The following is a 27,799-nucleotide window of genomic DNA, read 5'->3' as shown; positions in this document are numbered from 1 at the left end:
CTTTGTTTTTCGGGAGCTAATCCCCTTAAACTACTTCCTCCTCCCATTGGAGTGAGGTTTTCTTGATGCCTTTCTGTGTGTTTTGTTTTGTTTTAATGACCAGTGCTCTTGGGGCTGTTTCCAGGTCTCCCTGAAAGGTCAGGTCTGCTTTTTTCTTTGCTTACCATTCATATGGTGAGTAGCAAGTGCTCCTCCTGCCCCCTTCCCTCAGGCTTTGAGGCTGCTCTGTTTCTGACCTCGGTTCTCGTCTTTGAGGATGATAGTAGATATTTCATTATTTCATTCTTTCGAAAAATTAAAGAATTCCTTAAAAACGTGTGGATTTGTGACACTTTTTGCTATTTGTCACTACTTCACCCAAATATCTGGACAAGTAAAAAGTGCATCTGCATATTTCAGCCTTTCCTTTGCATGGTGATACAATGAAAGACATATGATGTAGAGAGGAATTTTTCCACCTTAAACTCTGGACAGCTTTCAGCTGTGCTTTAATGTTTGTCTTTGTTGTTTTCTCTTGCAGGGTTTGTTCTGCATTTCAGAAAATGAAAACAAACATGCCTGTGGCCTGTTTATATAGTCATGGTTATAGATTTCAGATTTTGTGTGAGCAGGTGCCCCCAGATAATCTACAATATATCAGGCATGCCATTTTTAAAGGTGTATATGATATAATCATTTAATTAAACTAGCCATACATCCTAAAGACTGTGCCTGTCTTTAACTGGTTCAAGATCTTGGTGGTGTTGAGAACCCAGAAGCTGCACTGAAGCTACTTAGTTTTATGAGTGATTACTGTGTCTTGACACCAGTTGATAAAACTTGTGTTGAAGTAGCTGGCTGTTGCATTCATATATGTAGGGTAATAGTTCTGACTAACTACATATAGACAGGGCTGCTGTACCTTCACTGAATCTCCTCCACTATATCCTTGCCTGTGTTGTAGTGCTACAAGTAACACCTATCTGGATTTCCCTTGCCCTATGGCATTTGTCATCCTTCTCCTCAAAAATCAAAGTGGTTTGGATGTTTGGTTCACTTAGGCATGTGAATGTTGAGGGCTAGACTTTCAAAAGTAAGTGTGGGTCCATCAAGGATGGGACTGGGTTGCCTGCACATGGAGTTTGTGGACAGGTCTGTCTTGGGGTACTCCAGCTGACATACACCTGCAGCTCCAGGAAGACAGCAGTATTCAATAGGTCCAAATAGGCATTATACTCACCCTTGCATGGATGCCTGAGAATTGGGGGCCTGAGCCTTTTGAATCCAGGCCCTGAATGTTTATTGGGATCATGGCCAAGATATCTGAACACCCTGGCTCAGCAAAGCTGAACTGGGATTTTAGACCTGCATCTCCCTGTCCTCAAATCATTTCTTCTGGCAAGAAACAGACATGCAGAGGAGAAAATACATAAAATAATAATCATCACATCTTCAAAATATGTTTGAGCCGTTTCCAAGTAAAATTTTGGTCCAGGAATTCTAGGAGCAGGAAAGATTTGGTAGTCAGAGTAGTAGTAGTAGAAAAATCTGGACCAGTTTCCAGTTCCTAAGGTTCAGCCAAGTGAAAAGTCTTCCATTGTGAAATTGTCACAGCCTGCTTGCTTAGGCGACCATGACCTCTGTCACTTTGATCCTGTAAATACAAAGTGGCCTCTTCCCCGGTCCAGCAAGGAACAGAAAGTGATTCATTGCAGTCAAGCATCTCAGTGCTCAAAGTAGCCAGTAAGTTTTTCCCAGGACTTCTGAAAAGCCTGCTCATGTAATAGAATGCACATAGAAGGCAAAAATACCACAGAGGGAAACTACTCTTTCCAGTTTTCTGTTTCAACTAATTTGTGCCATACATAAAAGACCCTTAAATCCATTACTGACAGATTCACTAACTTATGCATCAATATCCTGCTCTGTGCACCACTAGTCTACCTACTGTTGCTGCAATGACAAAATGGGTCTTTCTGGTTTTATAAAGTGAAGTCACACCTCACACTAAGAGTTTCTAGGTCATATGCTTGCATTCAGAAAGGATGTGGTTTTCCTGTTCTGTAGCTTGCAATACCAAGCTGCACCAAAATGGACTCAGAAAGCTTACTGTGTAGTGCCAGCTGTGATCAATGCTTCATCATTATTCTTCATGAAGAGGTGAAATCCACTGTTTTAGTCCTCTGAACTGCAGCTGGTCTACTGGGAAGGCTAGACTCGGGTTTAGCTTGCACACTGGGTACAGTAGGACATTAACTAGGACAAGAAGGCAAATGGAAATATGTAGCACGATGATTCTTGCCCAAATGCTCACTACAACAGACCCTTCCTTACTCTTTGCTTTGTCTACTGCTCAAAATTGAAGGTCCCACCACAATAAATCTCGACTCTTTCATCCTCTGTGGCAAGTATCTAACTACTCTCTGCATCCTGGCTTGACTTCATACTCACAAGGCTGCCCTATACAAGGAGTCCTTATATGCCACTTTTTTGGTTGCCAAGCATCTGCTATGTCCTTGCAGTGCTTAAGACTGAGCCCTATGTCTTTGGAGTCTGCAAAGGGCTTCCCTGTGCTTCCAGGAGCTACTTTCTGCAACCAGTTCTCATTCAGCTGTGAGAGGCTTAACAGAGTTCCCAGGGGCGTGGAAGAAATGTAGGTGGGTACAACTGCTCCTTAAACAAAATGATAGGGAAAAACAAATACAGTGGTTCTCCAGAAGCTTCTTCCAAAAGGGCTAGTTCCTAGGAACACAGGGCTAATTCAGCAGTAGCTGTGCTACTGAAGAAGCTTTATTCATTTGGTCAACTCAATCCTACTAGATGTTGTAACACAGAAAAGATTTATCGTTTATTGTCAGTGCAGTTACATTTTCAGGAAGAGATACACTCTTTTCTGGGAGCTCAGCAGACTTTGAGTGCTTGTACATGAAGACCAGAGGTTCTCTGTTCTCCTTCCTGATAGATTTGCTAATAAAAGGAGATGAAAAAGGGTTTGCCACATTAGTGACATTCCTGCACTCACTGGTAAACAGTGTAGCCTCTTGTGCTAGGTGCTGAGGATAGCCCTGATGTAACTAGGAGATGTGCACAGTTGTGCAACTAAAACATCCACCAGCATCCTGTGGGTATTTGCCCAAATCAATGGTGGTGGCCAGAGGGCCAGTGCCTGCTCCTTGATAGATCTATGGCAGCACCACATTTGACAGAACTGGAACTGCTGAATGTACTCAGCACAGTTATTTACTGCTAGCACTGAAACCAAGTCTCCATCTTTCTTTTCTCCTTTAGAGAACAAAGGAGAAAAAAAAAAGCTTTATAATCTAAAATCCCCCAAAACCATGGTTTGAAACTGCTACTAAAGAAAAGTTTGAAGGAAATATTTGCCCACCAATTAGTAAACTGATCTTTAAGGACAAGCTCTTGAGATTATTGCATAATTCCTGTTCTCTGACACCATAATGAAAAAAACCCAACCCTTCTCTAAAACCACCACCTAGGTACAAATCATGATTTCATTTCAAGGAAGGGTTGATATTAAAAGAACAAGACCAATTATATGTATTATAATTTAATAATCTTCCAGACCATCTCATTTATGCTGAAGTGGTTTCTCTTTTTCTCAAAAGAAAATATGTAGAGCATAATCATCATACATAGGTTGGGTTATTTTTGCCATAAGTATGTTTTGAGTGTGAAACATGGGCTTCAAAACCATTTACTTTTGGTCTTGATTAAATCTGGATTCTAATGAGTTGCACTATGATGTCAAAATGGCTTCTGGCCTAAGCATCTCATCATTCTCCTGGTATGGCTGGAGACCACATGGAGTGACTTAAGAGACAATAGTTGATAGTGGATCTCATATAGAAGATGTTAATGCAAAATTTCAGCCCATACTGAAAAAAACCTCCAAGCTGAGTCCAGGTAGACATGGCAGTATGGAGACTGCGAAAGCAAAGGGCCAGCTCAGGGCATGCTTGCATTAACCCAAAGGAACTAAATATGTTCTCCAGCTCTTGTTTTGTTTGTTTGTGTGGTTTTTTTGGTAAAGACAGCCTCAGGTCTGCTGAATCATTTATAACATTCAAAAACAGAGAGTTCCTAAAATCTTGCATTAGTTGAATTTTCACTGTGGATATTACAAATCTACCCATGGCAGCATGCAATATTTATATCTAATCTGATATTTACAGCTCTGTTCTGCAACTGTGTACAGCTTCTTCCTGGAACACCGAAAGAGCTTCAAGGAGGCTCCCACTCATGGGTGGATCCTGTGGTTATTGAGCCAGGCCCCCAGTTTAACAGTGAGGCTTTTGATGTGCTAACGTGTGAGCATGTCTCTTCCCTCTAATATAATTCTTTAAATATAAAGAATACTAAATATAGGTGAAAATGGCCCTGAACCCTTCTACCAAACCAGCAGTATTGTTCCATATTTGTGCTCTAGTAAGCGGTTCTAATAGTGTGAAGCCTGCCTGATTCTATGTACATTTAGCTGCATTTTGTTCTGCCAATAGTGTAATTTATTTCAAATAGAACAAAGGTTGCCAGGGGAACTGGATGCTCTTCCCTCTGAAGAGCACTCTCAGAATCTGCTCCCAGGTCATTCTTGTCTCTGAATATTATCTGAATACTTACATTTCAGATTGTTCCTACCAGCCTGGCACGCAAATATCTCAATGGTGATGACTGCAGCTGCTCTTGTAGAAGTTTTACAGAAGTCCATAGACCAGATTATTAAAAATATCGCTGGGGAGGATTCTACTTCATTTGTGAAGCATCGTAACTGATTTCAATTATGCTACTCATCGACCGATTTGTTTTCTGTCAGAATAATAAAATATTGGGTTCTGTACCTTCTAAAAAAGGTAACTGCTTTCAGTACTTCCTAACTGATAATGGATATTAAAATGTCTTCATGTGTGCAAATTATATCCACATGTAAAGATACTCATTTTACACTGTAACCAGTTTAAAACTCATATGGTAAAAGACTTCTCTGGTTTTTAAATACCATACATGCACCTCAATACAGTCAGTAAGTACTGACTGCATGCTTCATTCAAAGCGCTGGTATTGCCTTTCTTTACTCATGTTAGGTAATATTCATTTTAAGTTGTCTATCTTCTTTCATAAGTGCAACTGAGAAGTAAATATTCTGGTTGAGAAGCAAAGTAACAAACTCTGACCCAACCACTGGCGTTGATAAATGTAGTATGTAATTTCACAGGAAGCGTGTCAAAGAAAAATGAATGTGAAATCAATCTGACCCATTTTTTCCTATTTTATGCCATATTACATTGGGAGACCTTATAGCTCTCTACAACTACCTGAAAGGAGGTTGTAACCAGGTGGGGGTTGGCCTCTTCTCCCAGGCAACCAGCAAGTAGGACAAGAGGGCAAAGTCTTAAGCTCTGCCAGGGGAAGTTAGATATTAGGAAGAAGTTCTTTACAGAGAGAGTGATTGGGCATTGTAGTGGGCTGCCCAGGGAGAGGGTGGAGTCACTATCCCTGGAGGTATTTAAGAAGAAACTGGATGTGGCACTTAGTGCCATGATCTAGTAGACAGGGTCGTGTTGGACTCGGTGATCTCGGAGGTCTTTTCCAACCTGGCTGATTCAATGATTCTGTGATTATTGAAAGGTACCCTCCTGAATTAGGAAAAGGAATGGCTGATTTATTTTTTTTTTTTCCAAAGAACGGCTCGTAGAATTTGGTGTCAAGTGCAGACTGAAGAATGACAGTAAAAATTTCAGGCTTGTCCTTTGCCTTAGTGCAAGTCATCCTAGTTCCACTGATTTGAATGAATCGACACAACATCTTCACCGACCAAGGACCTGGCCTTTTGAAATGGCTGTGTGAAATGTGCTCTGCTTTCACAGCATTCATGACTGATTATCCATTGATTTGCACTGGATTAAGGTTCAGTGCCTTTCTACTAGATTGCAAGAGACACCACCTCTAGTGCACACTGCTGCTCACCTTTCAAATGCGTCTACTTAGAGAATCAAGAAAAAAACTTCTTTCTTTTCCCTTTTACTTTCATTTAGATCTTTGACTTCTGTAGTTGTTGCTAGTCCTCTGCAAAAGGACAAAAATCAGATCAATCAGAAACACAGAGGATTCTGGTTGGAAGCTGTCTCTATTCCTTGATGGGATGGGCTTCTGGGCGGCTACTGAGAAAAAGATTGCCCCCCTCATCTTCTTACCCCCTTTCCAAAAGCTGCATCTATGAATCTTTTCATCATTGGAAAGCATTTAAAGAAACAGTAAATGCATATTGGAGAAATTTAACCTGATCCCCTTCTGGGCTACTGAACAAAGGAAGATATGGAAATGTCAATATCATCACCATTTTCCCTCTGTAGATTTTCTTAAAAGCTGAGGATTTGTCTACTGAAAGTCATTGTTCCCTACCTTCTTGGGCTCCTTCAAAATGTAATTTAGAATTGCAATTCACCTAGCCAAAAATTAGTATTAAGGAACTTAGAAACTTCCCCTTGCCTCTGCAAGCTTGCTTTGAGAATATCCACAAATTAAATATCTCCCAGACCTGCAAACCACATCTGTTACCAGAGTTTAATCCCAAATACCAAAAATGCAGAAAAAGCTGGCTCATAAAATGTGCAGGGATACTCTTAGGTGCAGATAGATCATCTCCTTTTGCAAAGTCCCTAACAAATCCCCAACATTTTCAATATGCAAAATAAACTTGCAGCTGCATAACTGCTACAAAGGGGATTTCTGCATTGCAAAGAGATGGTTTTCTTGGTGGTATTGGTTTGTCTACATCAAGGGCTTCACAAGCAATTTGGAAGTTCATCTCACTGGGCGGGGCTCTGAATGAGCTACCAGCCTTGGCTCCCTGGTAGTCAAGACTTGTGAGTTTCTTAGGTTTAGATAAATGGTCGTCCACATACATGGTGAAGTTTCTAAGAAATATATATATGAACATCCCTTAAGCTTTCATTTCCTTAGGAAACCAGGCACACGCACACCTCACCCCCACAGGTGCACACACATACAGATGGGCATTTTGTAGATTGATTTAAGAATCAGTTTGACAAGTTTAATAAACTGTACTGGTCCCTCGGGTACTGTTTTGTCCTGTGGCACACTTATATAGGCTGCACTGGTAACTGACTTTCAGAACTGAACATGTGTGGTTGGTGTAATACTTTCAACACATGTATTACTGCAAATCTCTGCTTTTTTACAGGGTAACCAGACTTGTGGGTTTGGGAGTACTTTTGCATAACTTCTATTCATGGAGCTGAAAATCTCTCCTCTTTCTGCATAATCGAGTTCTGACCATTAAAATGAGAACCCAATGAAGAAGGCCAGGTTTTAACAGCCATCCATTATACGAAATGTCCTAATGTTTCCTATTCCCTCCCTAGATAACCATGATGATTTTTTAGGTACTTTTGGTCTGTCAGTTAACACATGTTCATCATATAGTTTGTGTCTGTATTCAGGTATTTTGAAAGTTGACTTCTTGATTGCTTTTGTGTAATTTACTCTATGTAAGGAAATGAGGGTCAGGCTCTTCCACTTGTTTCTCAAGAGTAAGCTCATTCTTCTGTTGCTGCTGGACTGTTTATCCTGCGCTGAGGTAGGACCAAGTTAGACTGTTCAACTAATGTTTAGTTCCTCTGATCCTTCCAGCAAGTGAAATGTGCAATTCCTCAAGTATTCAGTTGGATAACATTATGAAATCATATATTATTTTTTTACCAGCCAGCAGATAAAATGACAGCTCTCCTTGTGCTCTGGAAGTCATTGTGGTGGCCTCTTTTACAAGTTTTGTCAGCTTAAGTAAAACAAATACCCTACTCATTTGCCTGAGGTCACAAAATAACAACCAGGCATTTAGTGTTGTTATAGGGAACCATAATTATTATCAATTACCAAGTATGCAAACGTATTTTGTTTACTCAATGGATTTAGTCCTATTTTCATTCCAGTCTAATTAGAAAGCTACATGGTAATCTCCAGCCTCAGGCTTTTCCTACCCATCCTTGACTTATCCCTTCAGAATAAACAAAGAGCTGCCACATCCACAGCAAAGCTCCAAAAAGAGGCCCCATACACAGTGACACAGCATTGAGATGACATTTTTTTAGCAATATCCTTTTATTTTGCTTTGAAAAATTGTTTACTAACTACTAGCTTCAATGGGAAGATTTAACTTTCAAATTTAATTTTAGTATTTCTATACAAAGTTAATATTTTCTTTCATACATGGTGGGAGAAGAAGAAAATGAATTTGAATCAAAGATTCATTAGTTGACTATATAACAAAAAATATAAATGCTTTGAGTATAAAGTACTGAAGCAGGTATCTGAATGAGGTTATGGGCTCTCCTTTCTTGTATGCCTTCCAGAGCATGTTAGATAAACACGGGTTGGGGTTAGCTCACAGATATCAGACCCTGCCTCTGGGCAGAAAATGATAGTAGATGATCTCATGAGGTCCCTTTCAGCCCTAGTTCTCTAAGATTAATTTCCAATTATACAGGAGGCTGAGCTGCGTCAGTCACTGAACTTAATCCACGACTTCTAGAAATCAGGGTGCCCACGATGCATCCCAAGAGGTAAGAACAGACCCTCCATTTAAGAACTGTGCTGCTATGGGAGGAGGTAGACCTGGAGATGAGAGGCCACTGGCAGAACCTGCCCAGGGTGGAAGCTGTGAGTGGAATGTTATTCACAGTGGGTCTTCCCCCTGGCCTCTGGCAGGGTATTAGGGCAAGAGTTCAAAGGGAGTCTGCCCACTCTTGCCTAGGGAAAACAAAGAACTGCCTGGTCCTAAGGTTTGGGTCTCTTTCTTCCTGGTGGGACTTGGTGGGTATCTCTGTTTGTTGGAAAGCAGCTTGATGCTCAGCTTCCAGGTGAGCATCCAGCTTGCTGGATTACTGATCTATCCTCTTACTTCCTGAGTTGCTCTGTCCCAGTTTAAGTGGGGGAGCAGAGTGGAGTAAGTCCATGTAGTGAGGGCGTGGGAGGACCACTCGTGGATAATGTGTAACAAAGCAGCTAAGGCAGCCTCCTAGGAGTTTGAGAAACCATGGTCAAGCACCAGTTTGTTTCACATCAGGCAAAGAAAGATTTGAGCTCTCTCTCATATAAAGAGGGCCATTGGCCCTCTTTATAAAAGAGCAGTATAGTCCTCGTTTTCTCCTCTTGTGGCATGTGGTTGTTGTGAACAAGACTAATGTAGGAACAGTATTTAACGTGTATTAGGCACAAAAAGCCTAATAAGCAGTTTGGAGCTAAATGAAAGAGAAAACAAGGTTCAGTGTCTGCAGGCTGAGGTTCTCAGGCTGCAAACCACAGGCTTTGTGCAGAACACAGCAATTAGGCACCAAAACCACCCCCCAAATCTCATCCCATCAAACTGTGGTGTGTTTATGTTTATAATTATGGTTATATTTGTATTTTAGATGTAAACACAAACAAACATCTTTGGCAAAAGAAAATATCTCATTGCACAAACAACATTTCTGTCAGGAAGAAGGGACCCCATACTATAGAGATGGTCACACCACCTGATGTGCAGCCAGGAGGTATTTGATACCACAGCAATGATGCTTTTGTGAGAGTTTGGGTAGTTTAGAACAGAGTTTCAAGCTTCAGTGAAGGGCAAGTGGGCCCTCATGTTCACTGTTGTGTGCATGACAGCACATGTGTCTTAGTTGCAGGATGGATGTGTTTCATGGGGGAAGCCAGAGTGTCTCATGTCTACTGACAAGGTTAGGTAGCCAGACTCTAGCAAACAGTCAGACTCTGTCTCTCTCTATCATGTTAATATTTCCACTCAGGGATATACAGTGGCTTTAGGACCTCAGGAAGACATGTTTGTGCAAATTACCAAGCAATTCAATGGTATGTGCATTCCAAGGGCTCATAACTCAGGCAGAAAAAAAACCAACTCAACAAATTGCTCAAAGGAACTTGTTTAGGGTAGCAATTTCCTTGCCATATTTTAGCTCTCTGTCTCCAGCTATTCAGGCTGTCTAAAATAAATCACTACCTTTTTTTCTTCTTTTTTTTTCCTGAACAATGGGTGAAGTGTGATCACTTTGTTTGTGCTCTTTTTTTTTTTTAATTAATTCTCCTTCTCCCTAAATCCAACCAAAACCTGTGACTGTTTCTGTTGAGAGCTCTGCTCTAAGACCTTAACATGCAAAACCTTTCAACCGGCTTAAAGTAGTATTTTAACCAGGAGAAGACAAAATAGCTTAGCTGTTTTACCCACCACTGGAATGTAACGCAAGCCACGTAGACCAACCATGCCTCACATATTAAAACACATCAATAAGAAGTAAGATCCATTCCCCCTTTAGAAGCTACAGATTTCATCCTATGCTGGAAGGATGCTGAGCCCAGACTCCTGTTAGGTGGCCTCATCCCAGACAGTGGTCAGTCCATAGAAAATCATAACCAGTTGTGGGTTGTGTTTTATTTTTGCCAAAGCTGTATATATTTCCCTTTAAAGTACTGTTGAGGAGGAGCATGCTTTATTATGCATGGTGTTAACAGCAGTTCAAAATTTTAACTCATTTTTCATATTAAAATAAGAAATGGTGTCCATGAGAGCTCCAGGCCAGCTTTTTAGCTACAAGCTGCAACTCTTTTATCTCAAATGAAATAAAGGCACTGCCTGGGAGCAGGAGACCAAAAAGATGTTTCTGTGCTAAAAGAAAGGCAGAATAAGCTTGGCTTGTCACCAAGTTTCACTGAATTTGACAAATGAAATTTCATTAGAAGTGCAGGGGCGGTTGTGAAACTGCCAGTAAATAACTGTCTCCCCAGAGTCTCACACTTTTTCCAGAGGCTATTTTCTCTTTGGACTCCGTTCTGCCAGGGACAGTATTTTAAAAGCAAAAACCAGAGCTAAGCATCAGCATTAGAAGTTAGTAGATAATAAAGGTCAAATGTATTTCTTCCAGGAGCTACTGGAATTTATGCCATTGTTTTATCTTTTCTTCCTCCCTTGTGCTTTCCCTCACAGTTGTTACCACTAATGGGTCCAAGCCAAGGCCATGAATCTAGACAAACTCGGGAATGATTCCAGAGCTAAACGCTATAGCTGACCATTTTCTCTCCAATGACCCAAAGCAAAACCCAAGCCCCCTGCCTGCCACCCTGTACTTTTAAATGCTTGGAGCTGTTTCAGACTTGGATCTGAACTTCATGGCTGATGACCCTCTCTAGTCATCATCTTTCAGTAATCCAAAATATAAATGCACATCATCATTCATCCCACCAAACCACATCTGTGTGTGCAGCTACTTTTGCCCTCTCAGAGCATTACAAAACCATGAAGTATCTCTCTTGGTTGTTACCAAGCAAAGGAAAAGGGTTCTTTGTCTTATTTCTTGCTGCTTCTGTAAGGGAGGTTCTCTACCCTTTTGGGCTCAGGGATGTAAGGCACTTCAGTTTCCAAGCAGGAGGCTCTATCATGACAGTGTGTGTTTTCTGTAAGGATCAGCTGTTGAATTTATTCTTGTGTGCCACCCCTTCACTACTCCTCAGCCAGAATGTTGGCTGGGATGGCCCTGACAATGCAGCTTCTTTTGCTCTGAATCTAAGGCAAGAGGTCCAGTGATCATCCAAAGTGTAGGAACGCAGCTTTCTGCATGGATGCTGTCACTTGTGAGTGACTGAGACTGGCTTGAGGGACCACTTGAGCTGTTTCCACAGGAGGGTCCCCGCTCAGCAACACAATCTGTATCTCTTACAGATGGCACTCCGAAGGATGCCTACTTCTGAAAACACATCTGTCTGTGTTGTTAGATGCAATGTTGATCATGCTAGAAATGTTTTGTAAGTGAACTCTTCCCTGCATGCAAGGGAAGAGCTAGCTTTTATTGGTAGCAGGTAAAACCAGGTGTACGAACCCCGTTTCTGAAGCGCACAGCAGTGTCCTCAAATGGCCAAGAGATGGAAAAGGAAGTGTCCTCCAACTAATTTTCTAGTTTTCTCTTGAAAAACTTGACACCATGTGTTTTGGGCAAAATTAATATCTGCTGCTGTCAGAAAAGCAGAGCTGGCATTTCAGCTCCTTAATTTGGTTGCTAGTTTAATTTGCTGGGAAACAAGTCCTGTGCATCACATGCTTCAGCTGATAAAATCAGCAGAACTTTACTACCTTCCCTCATCAGACCATGTCACTGATGTAAATGGAAGTCATTACCATGACAGTTTATGGGAAGAGGATTTAGAGTATTGAGATAATAGAACACTAGTCTTGGCTTTTCTAAGTTTCCTAAGGCTATAAATGCTTGCAGAACTGATGTGAAGAGCATATTTCCAGTGCAGATGAAGCTGAAGGACTCAATTTTTTGGTACGACTTCTGTTTTCTAGAATCTTAATTAGAACTTTTAAAAATCACTGATAACCCAAATGTCTTGCCACTGCTTTTAGTGGAGGCAATCCTACGTGACTTTCCACAAATCCCTTTTAATTAGCCGCTTTCCCAGGGTGTGCCTTGCCAGCAGATGAATAATGCATTAATCTTACTGTATTTGCAGCTGATTCATTTTCTTTCTCTACAGATGGAGTTTTATTTTGAGGCCCCATGAAGTTGCAGCTCGCAATCATCCACTGTAAAATCTATTCTCACCCTTAAAGAGTCTAGTCACGTTTTGGGGAGGACATGGGGCATGATCTAAAATAAAATGTTGCAGATGATATTGCACAAAACACCACACACAATTGCACACAACATATACAGTGCTGCCAGCAGTCCTGCTGCTTAAGACCAAAAAGTGTCTCTCATGAAATCTGAATTTACAAGTTGATTGTAGTGCTATTGAACAAGCTAACAAATGCCATACCACTGTACAAGCTCACCCAGGAGGCAGTGCTAACACATCCATGAATGATACCAAACGGTGTAGATTGTGACATCAGATAGACTTTTTAGTCTTGAGAATTAAGAATTTATTTATGGTGCTTATTCTTGAGGAATAATATAAAATTAGTCACATGAGAAAAAAATTGCCATTGTCACACTTGATATTCACCATTGTTCTGTGTAGAAGATAGCCATGTGAAAGAAAACTTGGGGGTATTTAGCCAACTAGATTTGCTAGAAAACATGCCCTGCATAATTTTTACCCACTGAAAATTTGATCCGAGTTTGGGTCATCAGTCAGATGTTAGATTGAAATGTAACATAACATTAGGGAGGGTCAGCAGAATATTGAGCTTTGTGTTTAAAATATTACCATCTATGTTGTGCATTAACTACATTAGCTGCTATATATGGCACTATGGCATGCCTTTTGCAACTGGTCTCAGTAACTCCGAAAACATTTTCCCTGAAACTTTCTGTTGGGAGGGGAAAGGTAAAGAAATAGGTAAGTACACTTTTGCTGTCTCTGGGCTTTATGACAGTATAGCTTTGTGGATGGTCATGGGGAGTGAGGATGGTGAGGTTCTGGGCAGCAACTGGTCACATGGACCATGGGGAACCTGGAAGGACAACTGATCATTCTCTTTGTTCGAGTTTATCTGTCCCAGTGATAATCCAGGTACCAGCAGGTATTTGATGGCTTTATGGTAGACATGGGTTAGAAGCCACTGGAAGGGCTATAAATTTTCAGACCTGAGGAACAGGCTCCCCAGGGAAGTGGTGATAGCACCAAGCCTGATAGAGTTCAAGAAACATTTGGGCAATGCTCTCAGGCACGTGATATGATTCTTGGGGTGTCCTGTGTGGGGCCAAGAATTGGACTCAATAATCCTTACGGGTCCCTTCCAACTCAGCATATTCTATCATTTGGTGATATTCTGTGTAACTGGTAGAGGTTAGGGAGAAGCTTCTCCTTTGGGGAAGCTGCTAAGTTATTTGTATCTTAGCAACGCAGCTGGTTTTACATGAATTAGAAGGAAAAGTAGTTTTTTCAAATATGGTGGTTCCTATGTATTCCAGTTGTCAGGCTGGGTAGGGAAGCTCTGTCAGATGGTGAAAACACACTGTGAAAGAGATGTGGCAGTAACTTCTCACAATAGCTCTATAGATACTGTATAGTTATTGCTGAGAATCAGGGTCCTACAAGACCCTACCAATGCTGTCATTTGCTGAAGTCCATGTAAATGGAGGGTATGCTGTACCTTGCAGAATGGGAACCTGAGGCACCTGTCCTTTGAGTAGCAAAGGGGAAAAGTCAGGGAACAGGGAGATCCAATGTCAAAAAATCTGAGACAAGCTCCAGAGAAGATTTTTCTGCTGTGGTATTTTGTATCGTTTCCTACCACATTCTGGGAACCAGTAAAGATTTCTGAAGATATTTGTTTGATAGAACACCCATTGCTTGTTTTAATTAGCTTGGTCTCATTTTTAATAGGCACCAGCTGAAAATTTTGAGTGGGATTTTGCATGCATTTCAGCGTTAATGCAGAAAGATGGGCCTGACAGAGTTCAAGCTTGCATCCCAGTTATTGCAGGTGTAGTTCCACCAATCTGGTCTGGTACAGCATAGAGGGAGCAGCAAGACCCAGCCAAATTAAACTGTGTGGGTTGGCGCTGTCTTTGTGTTTCGCTTGAAAGACTTAAAACATATCAAAGCCATTTAGGTTCCTTTTTGCTCATCGGTGTTTGAAGCTGCTGAAGACTTCTGTTGAAAGCAAGTAAGTATTGCCTGTAGTGGATAGTTTTTCTATTAAGAGAGAGTTAAAGCATGCCAGCAATCTTTGACTGATAACAAACAAACGAAGCTGTACTCATGTTCCCTCACACAGAGCCTTTAAGACTTATTGACATGCCTGAAGTTGAAAAAAGCCAAAAAATGAGCTGTGATAATGGCTTGTAAACACAGTGTGGCCACACCTTGCAGTGTCTGCAGCTTAAGTGAACTGATCTACCAACCTAGAGCTGCCCCTAAATGCCAGGAAACAAATCACTGGTAATAAAACACAATGGCTGTTCTCCATCTGCAATCAATTTCTGTTTAACTAATGATGTTAAGTGGAAAATAGCCACAGTCATCTCTTATTAGGGTCTTGAATAAACAATGGCTGTAGCTCAAGTGCTTCATTAACAGGGAGGGAAGCAGCCAGCAGTTCCTTTTCCAGGTGTCTGTAGCTGCTAGGGTTTGCATAGCTGTGGGCAGGCAGACAAGCAGGCAGACAGACAGGCACGGCCCACGTTACTGCCATCATCCTTTGTGTGATGAAAGGAAGTGTGCCTCTGTTTACTGCTCGGCTGGATAATAGGTGTGCTTGTAACCACAAGGTAAGCTCTGCAACCCAGTGAGGAGACCAAAACCTTCTGCTATTTGCAAATAGCTTTGGGCTCAACCATGAAAGGAGTCCAGTGGAGTCTGGGAGAAGTTCTGGGCCTCTGAGAGGAAATTACTGAGCTATGTTTACCTCTAAGCCCTCATACAGAAAGCCTGAGACAAGCCACTTTACGTGTTTACTAGCTCCCCTTGAGCAGGCGTGGGATGCCACTGCTGGTGGCATTGCAGTCCCCGAGCAGGCCAGCTGCATATGGCTAGGATGCTTTTTCAGGTTCAGTAGCAGAGAGAGGTTCAAGATGTAATGTTGGTATCAGGGCCGAAGGCAAAAGTTTTCTAAAGCTGAAGTTGATGAGATGACTTTGATTTGTCTTGCCAAAAGCCATACAGAGATAACAACTCTCAACTTTTCTAGGTTTAAGGTTATTCACTCCTTAAGTTAGTTTTTTGTGCCATCTATAAATTACAGAACCCAGCTCTCTTAAAGTGGAAATTCTGTGCTATGTATGCATCCAGGGCTTGGCTGTTCCCTTACATCAAAATGCCATGCCAAATAAATAATCATGAGCATACGGAAATGTCATAAATGAGAGAAGGGAGAAAAAGAATAAAATTAAATAAGGCTCCTTAAAAATATTCTGGGAAACGAACAGACATGGTGAGCAAAGGCAGTATAATTTGTAGGCCGATGAGTGAATCTGTTCTTTAGTGACATTCTAATGCTGCCAATAAGGAATGCATATATTCATGGGACTTAAGTAGATGCTAGAGCCTCTTGCTTTAGTATTAAAGCAAATAAAGCTTTAAGATGCTTTCAGCGAGTCCCTTCACTTCTTGCCTGCTCTTTGTTAGTTTAAAGAAAAAAAAAAAAAAAACGAAAAAAACAAAACAGAAGAATTTCTAGAGAAAAATATTTATGTTCATTTGGGGCAACCCAGAGCCTTTCATTTGTTTTTGTTGTGAAAGGCAAATGTTTACCCTGGGTCCGAGCCCAGCCTGCAGGTGTGGTGACTGGTCCTGTCTCCCTGCATGCGCCGGCTCACGCGCGGGCGGCTCTCAGGGTGGCCCTCGGGGTGTCCTGCCTTGCTGCGCTCCGCTAAACTGTTTGCATTGCTGAGTGTGTTGTAGAGCCGTCTTTCTTGTGAAAATCCGAGGTTTTTCTGGCTTAGGTTACACTAGAGAAACTGTGAAAGGAAGGCGCTTTTTGTTCTGGTTTTCTCTTTGTGCTTTTCAGATCTAATGGCTTCAGTCAGTTGAAAACTGAGAAAAGCAAAAGGGGTTTCTCCCTGGCTTCTCCCTGGTGTCTGAGTGCTTCTGACCATCAAAGCATTGGTTCCAAGTATTTAATGTTGGCCCTGATCTATTCCAGCCCTTTTGTATGTATCTGTATTTAGTTAGCTACTTTGGATACCCCATCTCCAATGGAATAGTAACGGTGCTTGTGCAATTGGGGTTTATATAAAATAGCCATCCAAAAAAAGAGGCTATATATTGGTGCAAAGAGTGTTTACTTCGGTCGTTTCTTAGGTGAATCCTGGTGATCCTGATACACACTGTGGTAACCTCACACAACAGTGAAACAAAACAACTAGAGGCTGTCTTTAATTGGCCAAGGTGATATTAAAAAATGTTATGAGGAGTCACTGGAAGAGCCCAGCCCTTAAATACCAGGTTTCTCAACAGCTGATAACCACGTCATCTAGATCTCTGCTCTCCCTTCTGCACTTATCCTTGCTAATTTGGTGGTACTTTCTCCAGTTGGTCAAGGATGTATTAATCTCTAATGTAAACTACAGCTAAATCTCTGTATCTCTGTTTCTCTTAACTCTCCAGTTGGCTGGAGGTTGAGATGTGCCTCACTTGCATTTTGTCATACTTGGAAAGGAGGGAGGATTAAGCTGGCTTTAAACGTGTACCTGGCTGCAGTCTAGGAGTTACTGGGTTGGATGCAAGCATAAAACAGAGCAGGTTTAGGCTTTTTTCTACTCTTTGTTTTGTCTGCCAGCATCCCCTGAGGGCTGCTCTATTTTGCATGAGGATTATCAGGGGATAGACTTTGTGCTTATGAGTTGTCCCTGAGGCCTTACTGCTACATTAAAGAACAGCAAATGCAAGAGCTGCTCCCAAGGCCAGGCTTCCCTTAGATAAACTGTGGTGAATGCATGTTCATGAAGTAGCTACTTGCACAGCACATGGGAAGCAAATGGAAAGAATACAAAACTCGCTGTATAGCTTGTATATTTTCTACCTCCACTGCTAAGTTAGTCTAAAGCTCTTTATTTTTCCTTAAAAATAAATAAATATAAAATCTAAGTACTTGGTATTTTCTTCAAGATCCTTTGCAAGATACTCTGTTTTTCTTACTGCTTCATTGGACACTATATCCAAATATCTCTATGGTGATTTTTAATCTAAAGACCTGTGCACAACATCTCTGTAACTGGGTATATTTTAGGCAGTTGCTACTTCAGGCCTTTATCTTTCTGTATTTCAAAGGAGATGAAAACAAACCATTTCTGTCAGCTGGAGGTAGAGGTTGTAGATGGAAAAATGAATGAAAGTATTATTCGTGGCATGAGATGTAATCCCCAAAATCCAGGCTGGGAGAACTGCTGCTCAGCTGAGTTTTAAAACCTTTAAGGCAACTTGCTTTCCTTGTAAACTAAGGAATTGGGTATAAATACGTTTTACTGCACCTTAAAGTACAAAACAAAACATACGGTTGAAAGGTACTGTGCTCTCTTGTTAACTCTCACCCTCTTTACAGGGACTTCTTCTAACTCCCCCACTCTTAAGGTCTGGGTCTTAATACAGGTATTGATTGCAGTTTCCCTCCCTCCTTGGCAAGGGGCCTCTCCCCTTTTTAGCCTCTGGTCAGAAGGTTACTGAAGCCTGATTCAGAACTTTCTGCTGATGCCAAACCTGCGATTAGGTGTTGTCTGGAAACCCTACGAATTACGCAGGGTGTATCTCTTCAGCTGAATACCAAGGATCTAGTGTGGAAGGTCAGGGCCTGGGGATGAGTTGCCGGACAGTGTCACAGAGCAGCTCAGTTTACTGTAGTGCAAAGCACCAGAGAATGTGGAGAGAAAATCCAAGCTGGCATGTTGGGAGAAGACATCCTCAGGAAGGGCATGTTGTGCTGTCTGCACAAACCAGGTGGATTGTTTTTGTTGTCTGAACTGCAGAACCAGATAAAGCACTGAGGGCTGAGGAAAAAAATGTATTTTTCTCTGAAAATAAATAAAAATAATTGAATGTTGGAATTCTTGCAAAATATGAGAGCTGGTGGGGCACTGTAGAAACCAGCATGTATTCTTGGTCTTGTACTCCAGAAATGTATCATAAGCTGGCAGTGCTGGACAGTGGAAAGCTCATAAGGATAAAAAAATTAATGCTGTGTACTCTTAAGGTGTTGCATGTCAAGAAGGTGGTGCTTGATTCAAATATAACTCGATTGGGGGTCATCTGAGCCTGCAGACTTGTTTCAGTTTGTTACTAACTTCTGTGTTTTGTTTCTGCTATCTGCCTCCAGATAAGCAGCTAAGAGGACAACAATTTAGTTATGCAGCTCACCTGAATCCAAGCGTGAGGTGGATTGCCAAGTGTGAGGAAAGTGTTGCCCTTGCCCCATTACCGTGCAGGCAGAGCTTAGTCATTTGGTATTTGGAAGATGCTAGTGCTAGGTACAAGTTACATTTCTCTGGGAAGGAAGGCTGAAATGTATCCTGCCTAGCTGAGATGCTGAGAGTGAGGTGTCTTCAGGGGTTTATTGAGTCTAACACCAGATTCCACTTACTGCGGAGACAAGAACCTAGGCTACTTGTCTTTGTTAGGTGAGGTTAGGATGCTCATGCCCCAGATCCTTGGGTGCAGGGCTGGCTGGAGAAATAAAACCCTCTAGCATTTCCTTCTGTAAATCCCAAGTATGCAGTTGGATGATGTGGTGGGAGGGGATGTCTGCATGGGCGGACACTGAGACAAATGTGATTGCCCCATTTCCATTGATTGAGGATGGAGTGATCCCGTTCCTCTCTTTGGTGGGCTATGAGATGTGTACATCACTCCTGCTGGGCAGCACTGCAAGGCAGAGACTTCCCTTCCATCACAGTGACTTGGCATTTTGAGCAAGGTGCAGGGAGATGGTTTTGGTCAGTTTCTGAGAGTAAGAAAAAAGCTGTATCTGAATCCTGCTGTCTCTTACCAGGCACACTCCAGATGCAAGCAAGCCAAGGCTCCTCATTTGACCTCAATTTATACCTTCCTAGAGAGAAATGAGGAGGCTCTGCAACTGAGAGTCCTGAGTAGAAGAAGGTAAAGTCTGCCACAAACATTTCTCTACCCACTGTAGTAGCAGGAGAGAAGGGAAAGTTTCTGCTTAGTGAAAGGAAGAGAGTGAGTGCAGCTAAAACCTTGCTAAACGTAGGGAGATACTTGTTACCTTTCAGCTCCTGCTTAGTCCCTATGATTTGGCACAAATCCATTCTGCCCACACAGTTTCTTCAGTGGGACTTGGCTTTGCAAAAAGCTCCTTAATCCAACACAGAAAGGTTTAATGCAATTGCATCCAGAACAGTCCTATTTCACTTGATTTAAATGAGAAAGTTAAATCTCAGTCTAGACAGAGCGTTCTCTAGCTCCTGTGAATCTTGCACCCTGCAAGCTGTATCATCTATGAGTATGTTTCTCATTTTCCAGACGAGCCCAGGGGATCTGCACCCCCACTCCATAAAATTCCTGTCTGCGCTAAATTGCCTCGTAGTCCTGATTTATACCTCAATAAAACACATCACGAGAAGGAGAAAATGTTTAATTGTATAACTGACATACTTAGGCAGGACATGGTTTTGGTGGTTATTTATGCACTTATCTTCTTTAAAAGGGGTATAAAGAGCCATGACTCATTTACAGTGGAAACAGCAAAGGGTGAGGAAAACAATGTGGTGAAAGGGCAACCCTAAACTAGTATGGCTTCTGGAAAAGGACCTCTGTTAAAAGATTCATGGAAAAATATGAAGAGATGAGGTTGGATTTGAGATCTTAAGGTATTTCAAGAAAACTTCGAGATTCTTCCTGTCCTTTATCAAACAAAGCCAGAAAATAACTTTACATTGGGGCTGTTTGATGCTGGAAGTTGGAAAGTGTTTCTTTTTTCAAGACAGTAACAAGTGGAAAAAAATCTTTTATGTTTCTTGTGGAATCATCAATTCCAAGTTCTTATTTGATTTCTTTCAGCCATACCCCTTTCAAAATGGCATGGTTGTTTTCTTTTAAAATAGTTTTCTCAAGAACTAATACAATGCTAGAGACTGGGACAGGTATGCAAGCCTTCCTTTAGGTTTCTGCTGCTAAGTTTCTATTGGCAACCATGTCCTACTGACAAAGCACCTTAAACAAGTGTTCAAGCAGCACATACAAGGTGAGACAACTCCAGGGTGATTAGAAATTGGTTCATTACTGGGAGACCAGCATGTTTTACTTAATTACATCATAAATGTGCTTCCTTATCTTTCCTATCGCCTGTGTAAGAATGTAGTTTCTACAACTGTTCTTTGGGTGTCAAAGCTAAGGAGCAAAGTTAAGATTGTAGTTCGAATCCAATTTGGTATCATTACTGATAAGATGTTTATAAGGGCGTGGAGTTTGCCCTTTGTTCTGCATGATGTAATTCTTGCCTCAAGGGCCATCTAGACTTCAAGTGCTGAAGAGCAGGTGTGTGGTAATGCACAGACATGCCATATGTTTGTGTGTTAGTCAGGCTGACAAAAAGAAGAAATAGTTCATTACATGTATAGGTCAGCAGCATTCTTAACCTCCTTGTCTTTCACTGCCTAAGCCCTGAGCCTACTTGCCTTACCTGTGCCATTGCCCTCTGCAGGGAAACTTGGCTGCTATGGTGCCATGGACCAGCAAACGGGGAGTGTGAAGTCAGGAACCTGTGCAGGTTTCAGAATGGTGGGGTAAAAGGCCTCCTAAAATGTCTTATACTGTCTGTAAGAGATGCTGATTTTTTTCCTGCTGACATCTAGAAATATCCCTTATATATGAGAAATGACCAGTGCGATCTTCAAAAGTTCACCTCTGATGGCAGCATGGACCAAGTTGTTCATGTCTTCGTGCTTATGTGCTGCACCCCAATAGGCTGTTTGCTAGAGATAAACCTTTCCCCTCTTTCCCAGAGAAAATCCTCCTGGCAATACATTCAGTGCAAATCCATTTACTACCAAGACTTGGAGCATTATCCCTACCCAGGATACCAGGTCTTGCTAAGTTTGATGCTATGACATACTGCAAGCAAGCTGAACAAGGAGCACTCTGCCTGGCTTCTGAACAATGTGGGTGTTCAGTCAGCTGCTGAGAGAGTATTTTCTTGCGGAACTGAAAAGAAAGGCAGCTACGCTTCTATTAAAACAGCTTTTGACTTTGTAGAAAGTGAAACTTACCATTATCCAGTGTTTTTGGCTTCCACCTACAGTATGTTAATTGAAGGAACACAGGAGCTTTGTGCATCAATGATGGTTATCTCCGTAGGAAATCCAGCATTGTGGTTACACTGGCTGTTTTTTTGCCTTTCCCAATTGTAGAACTTCTTTTCACTGGCAGGATATCCTTGTTCCAAATATTTCTTCACAGACCCAAGTACTTTTTTTCCCTCCTCTGAAAGAAAAGGTCAATGAAATAGAGATAAGCAAAGGATGAAAATGTCTTTCCATTTAATTTTTGTCCTGCCAATTCAAACAGTTCTATTCCACACACGGTTTCCCTACATGCCTCTCCTGATGGTACACAAGACTGTCCTCAGGAAAAAGCTCTGCCAAAATTTGATTAAATAACTTTGACACTGTCAGTGGTATGTGTTTTTAATCAATGGTATATCCTTGTTAAGGTCTAAGGAATTTTGGTAGGTATCATAAACTGATATATGCTGTTTGGTTGCACTTCACTGCTCCCAGTGCATTTATCAGGGAGGCTGATATCCAGAGCTGTTCAATTGCTCTGGAATGCTTATTTTAGCAGTTCCTTCATCTGCATATCTGTGGCCTATGTTCCAGCTTTGTGCTGGGGAAACAAAAGTACAAACAGACCTCATCTGGGGTAAAATCATCTACTTTGTAGGCTTCACCAAATCAGCTTTGAGAGAAATGCAGCTGGTAAATCAAAGCACAACCAAATCACGTTTTTGGTTTGAAAATATAATACTTTGAGTTTGAATAGCTCAACCTTTTAAAAAATATTTTTGTTACTATTCTTGTTGGGACAGTGTCTAGAGCCAGACCACCATATGGATTATGCAAATCTAAACCAAAGAGTTGATCTCTACACTAAAGATCATTAATCTAACTTTAAAATGAGCAGTCATGCTTTCAAAGGTCATTTTGGTTTGTTTTTTAAACCTGCTTGTTGTCTTGATAACATAAACAAAACATTGCTGAGGCCTCACCCTTATTCTGATAAGGGATACAGAAACCATCATAATGCATGGAATTTGCCTCCTAAGCATTAGGTGTGTGGGTGACTGTGCACTGATGATCAGTTCCTCAAATTTTCTGAGACACTTCATGTTTCAAAGATCGACTTGAACTACGTGGAAAAAACCCACCAAATGACTCATGGGAGTTGTCAGGAAATAGCTGAGCAAGCTTGTGAGAAAATTGTGAATTAAAGGGATATGCAAAGAGTTTATGCCACGCATGAGGGTGTGAAGTTTTAAATGGGCTTGGGGCACGGCTGCAGTAAGCCATAACGTAATCCTTCTAGCATGCAGGATGAGCTAGAGGTTGAGTAGAGTTACTTGGCTTTGGGATCTTTTCTGTTTGCCAGGAGAGTCAGTCTGAAGGAAACCTTGGAAACAGAGCACACTTACTTTTTTTTTTTCCAAGAGCTTGGTAACTTTCACTACTTGTACTTCCAAATCCAGAAAAGTGGTTGTCACAAATGACTCTTTCTCTTGGCTTGTTGGGGGAGTCTCTGAGGTGTGACAGTGGCTGCTGCACTTCAAAATGCTTTCACTATTCTCTTGGTAGCATGTGGAGAACTCAAGAGGCATGACTTCCTTCCTGCCCTAAATTCTTCTAGACAACATTTATGCTTTGTCCAAAATTATGGAAGACATGACTGCACAAAATGACTGCTGCCTTAAAGTATGCTCCTATCATGGCAATAACAGCTGCCCCCACTCCCCACCAAAACAGATTTATAACAAAGGCTCTGAGTAAGCTGTAGGGTCCTTCAGCTGACAGCGAGACTGCTGGTAAAGGTTGCACAGCAGTCTCCTTTCTCTGCTCCCACAAATGAGGAAAACTGATGTCCTGGCAAAGTCTTTTCCTGTCTGTCTGGGTCTTAAGCACAGAAGCAGCACTTCCCAGGGAAAAAAAGAGAAATTATATTTTTGTGTGCAAATAGCAACTGGCTGCTGGTTGTATTTTTTGTTGTTTATTCCCCCATTCTTTATGCCCCCCGACTTCTAAAAACTTTTTAACATGTTAAACCCAATTGCTTATTCCTCATCCAACCTGCAGAGGGTTTAAGAACACGATCAAAAAACCTGTACATCAAATATGTTAAGTGTCCTGGGGATGAAAGGGACAGAAGTGACTTGTTGTCCCAAGCCCAGTGTATTTAGCTCAGTATGCATTTGGAACTGTGATCGGACATGGGCCAAACAGTTTGGCCGGGTGAGAGACAACTTCAGTGGGACTCTTCATGAAAGCAGTATGTACTGCCTAGCTGCAGGACCACTGGTTTTGGCTTCACTTAGTTCATCTCTCTCTGGACTGTGTTTTGTAGTACCTTTAGTGATAACTTTCGCTCTTCTCTTCCCCTTCTTCAGCCCCTGTAGTGTGACCCAATGCACCGCTTGTGGCCCTTCCCCTTGGAACAGAGGGCAGGAACCTTACTTCCTTCTCTGTCTTCCTACCTGGCAAACATTTTTTCTGTAAGGTGTGACCTTGAGGAAGGGCAGTCTGTGCCTGTGTCGTCTCCCTTCAGGGGAGTGATGGTCAAACAGCTTGTGCAGGTTTTCTTGTTCCTGCTGAATTGTCATCTCTCCTATGACTTGGAATCCATACAAGAGTAAAGCTAAGGGCTTTAAGTAAGAGTGAAGTCTGTTGACATGTTATTTCATCTGTTGTTATGGGGGTTTTGCCCAAGAGTAAGGCATGAAGTCTGCTCGTGAAGTGCCTAGAGCATTCATCACTTTCGTACTTCAGAGACTCTTGAAGGGAGTTGCATGACTTGCCATCATGTTAGGCAGCAGTAACCTCATGCTAGATCCCACGAACCAAGGGCTGCTGGATGATACTTGAGCTTTCAGCCAGTGCTTGACTTCATTGCTTAGGCAACCAAATAGGACTCCAGAGTTAAAATGGGGTTTCTCAAATGAGTGCTTTGGGATCATTACCCTTATATTTCAATTAATACCTTCATTCATTCACAGTTTGAGGCACACAGAAAACATTTGTTTTGATCAAATGGTACCAAGAGCAAAACTACCCTTCTATGATCCATGTGGTTTAACCAGGGTAAATCATAGTAGTAAAAATGATGGAAAGACAGATCCAATTAAAATCCTTTTTTAAATAAAAGCACTACAGAAATTCTTGTCAAAGGCAAACATAAAATCTTAGGCTCCCCTCCTACAAAGAAGGACAACATTGTACTGAGAGGGCTAACTGCTGCTCTATATACTGCATGATTTTACTTTACACCCTTTCATAGCAGTGAGCAAAGAAAGACCACAACCCATGTGCCTACCAGATCTGCCATAAGGCATTTCCCCCCCTTTCTCTTCATAATGAACAAATGCTCTGTGCCTTTGCTTCACAGATTATTTACTTCTTGACACTGAATTCTCCTTTTATTTGGTATGTTATTTACACCAGTGTATTTCAAATGTTGTTCTTTCAAGTATGAATGAAGTGCTACAGGAAGGTATTGGTTTCTAATTAGGAGAGCAGCGTGAGGAACAGGCTACAGAAACAGTCCTTGTGACCTGAGCAACTAACAGTGAGAGAGCAAGCAAGGGTATGAGGTCCTGAACTGACTTGTAATGGTGGCTTTGGCAACAGAGTCCACATTTGCTGGATCATAGGAGAGTTTCATCTTTGACAACTCTTGATATCAGGATTCCAGCTACTGTCACTTGTAGCTGGAAATAGCCATCTAACGTGCTCTGTTCACAGGGTAATGGGTCAGAAGAATTCTTCCTGCTAGACAAGGAAATGCAGAGGAAGTGTTAGTAGGTAGGAGTGAAGAGAACTGGGAGAAGTTGGCTAAGTGCCAAGGGATAGACCATAGAATCAAAAAAGGGTTTGGATTTAAAGGGACCTTTAAAGATCATCTAGTTCCAACACCCCTGCTATGGGCAGGGACACCTTCCACTAGATGGCTGAGGCATAAGCCTTGATTAATGCATGTTTCGTTTTGCTGTTCAGAAAGTGCATGGGAGCTGAGAGATTGCAGAGGTGCATTTAATTTGAACTACAGAGAATGTACCCTGATTCCTGAATAACATGCAGTGAGAATCGCCTGATGCTTCTCGCTTGGAAGATCCTGCCTCAAGGTGTTCACAAGTCTGCCAGGCTTTGACCAGGTGGTCTGATGGCTTTTGGATCAAACCACAGGCATTGCTCCTGTAACCAGTCCCAGTTCCTGGAACAAGAGCCACTTCTGATGTGGCTGCATAGCACAGGTCTGAACTGCAACTTTACCTCCACACTTAGACCATAAACACCTCTCAATCTATTGAGCAATAGGGAGAGTGACTGGTTGAAGAGCATTGCCCCAGAGGTCACCCTCCTACAGGGCTGCATTTCCTTTCTCACCAACAGGCTGCAAACCTGCTGGAAGCCATCTGCCTCACCTTTTGTGAGGAGGACTGTAAGGGGAATAATGATGGGTTATTGCACTATCTCTAGTAAAGAGATGTCAAAGAACCCATTTCACAAGAGAAAATCTGTTGTTTCAGTATATTTATTGTAAAATATTAAGAAAGCAATATTAGAAGCAACATATTAATGCTGTTCTGTGGTTTTTGATTATACTAATGGTACTTTCAAAAGTGAATAAATGCCAAAGTCAAGGTCATCTGTATGACCTTTACTTGAGTTCATAGAATAATAAAAGTTTTCTCCTTGTCACTCAGTGTAGTCAGTCTCTGTTTCCTTTTCACACTGCAAGGCTCCATGCATTATTTAGTATATATTGCATGTCCCCTTCAGACCTGAACCTACATAGTTATTTTTATGTTTGGCTGTGCTGCTGTTGTAGATGTCCATGCAGTGTTTGTCTTCCTAGTGATGAGAGGCAGCTTTTTGGAAGGAGCAGAGAAGCACAGAAAGTGAACTCATCACCATCTGGGGCAGGATGTACTTCACCTGCCATCAGGCATCTCATCTGAGCCACTTCTCAATGGATAAGGAAAGACATGTCTAAAACCTCTTTTCAGCTGAAGTATGCTACTTTCGATTTAAAACATGCTTTTTATATCAAAATTTAGATACCTGTGTTCTTGAACAGTTTTGTTTTGGGAAACAGTAAAGCCAAATGTTTGAGTTTTTGATGATACTTGCTGAGAATTATTTTCTGACTTCGACCCAACTTTGCTTGCAGCTTGTTCTACTGAAAATCAGATTTATTTAAGGTCAAAACAAACTGTGAAATTGAGGAAAAAATCCCAAACCGTTATTACTTGTACGTAACATTTTTTAGGCTACTTGATTAATTTAAGTATAGCCCTGTGCTTTTGGTTCTTGTTTTATATACTTACTGTCCTAGCACAGTAGGACAAAAATGTTTCAGAGTAAGTAATTGGAAGTAGATGAAGTATCTGTTTTCAAAGCCTGGCGTTAAACGAGGTAATTGGCATTTTGCAGGAACTGTGCAAATGTTATGGATGCAATCTGATACTATGGAAACTTCTTCTGGTACAAGAGCCCATGACTTTTCTTTCAACATTGTTCAGTACTTTAGAAGCACATTATGACATTTTACAATAAGTAAAGCAGAGGTCTTCCAGACCTCTAGTTTCTAGGGCATAGCCCCTGACTATTGCTTAAACTATTGGCACTGAGGTGGGTGGGGGATTTATGGAAAAATAGTATGTGACAAAAGGCATATGGATAAGGACTAAAGCTAAGAAATACAGATATAAAGGCTATTTGTGCAGTCTGGACTCAGAGTACTTGACTTTGTAGCTATTTGTAATAATTTTTGATGCTGGGATGCTGGACTGCGATGTGGCATGGAGGATTGATCTGTGTGCACATATACATGTGTGCATGTATGTATATACGCATATTTAAAGCATATATACTGGTATGAAACCCATGCTGGGTTATTCTTCTGACCTTCATTTTGTCTGCGTGGAGACAACTGAGGGAGTGGGGACCTAGACCTTCTCAACCTTCCTGAGAGGTACAAGCCAGCAGGCTGATGCAGGACCCTGCAGTACCAGCTGAATGTGGCATGCATGATGCTACTTGGGTTGATAGGGGAGCTTCACTTGGACGAGGGAGAAGAGCAGTTTTGGTGGCTGCCTGTGTTATTGAGCCATATTAATTCACAAAAA

The 27,799-nt window shown here is 41.6% G+C and overlaps 2 protein-coding genes across 2 annotated transcripts in view; one reads left to right on the top strand and one right to left on the bottom strand.

Annotated features, from left to right (window-relative positions):
- The window catches only part of NEDD9 (neural precursor cell expressed, developmentally down-regulated 9), a 71,916-nt gene extending 49,426 nt beyond the window's left edge, over positions 1-22,490 (bottom strand). The window contains exon 1 of the mRNA XM_051799172.1: positions 21,675-22,490. Coding sequence (XP_051655132.1) covers positions 21,675-21,677 — 3 coding nt within the window. The 5' untranslated portion in view covers positions 21,678-22,490. The remainder of the gene's footprint in view (positions 1-21,674) is intronic.
- TMEM170B (transmembrane protein 170B) overlaps positions 11,758-27,799 on the top strand; it is a 106,851-nt gene continuing 90,809 nt past the window's right edge. The window contains exon 1 of the transcript XR_007906574.1: positions 11,758-13,350. The gene's annotated coding sequence lies outside the window, so the exon portion shown is untranslated. The remainder of the gene's footprint in view (positions 13,351-27,799) is intronic.

Source organism: Manacus candei, unplaced genomic scaffold (genome assembly GCF_025592945.1).
Source record: "Manacus candei isolate 608988 ecotype Guabito, Panama unplaced genomic scaffold, ASM2559294v1 h1tg000049l, whole genome shotgun sequence".
NCBI lineage: Eukaryota > Metazoa > Chordata > Aves > Passeriformes > Pipridae > Manacus > Manacus candei.
The sequence above is the reverse complement of the archived record's forward strand: the minus strand, read 5'-3'. Positions and strand labels throughout refer to the sequence as shown.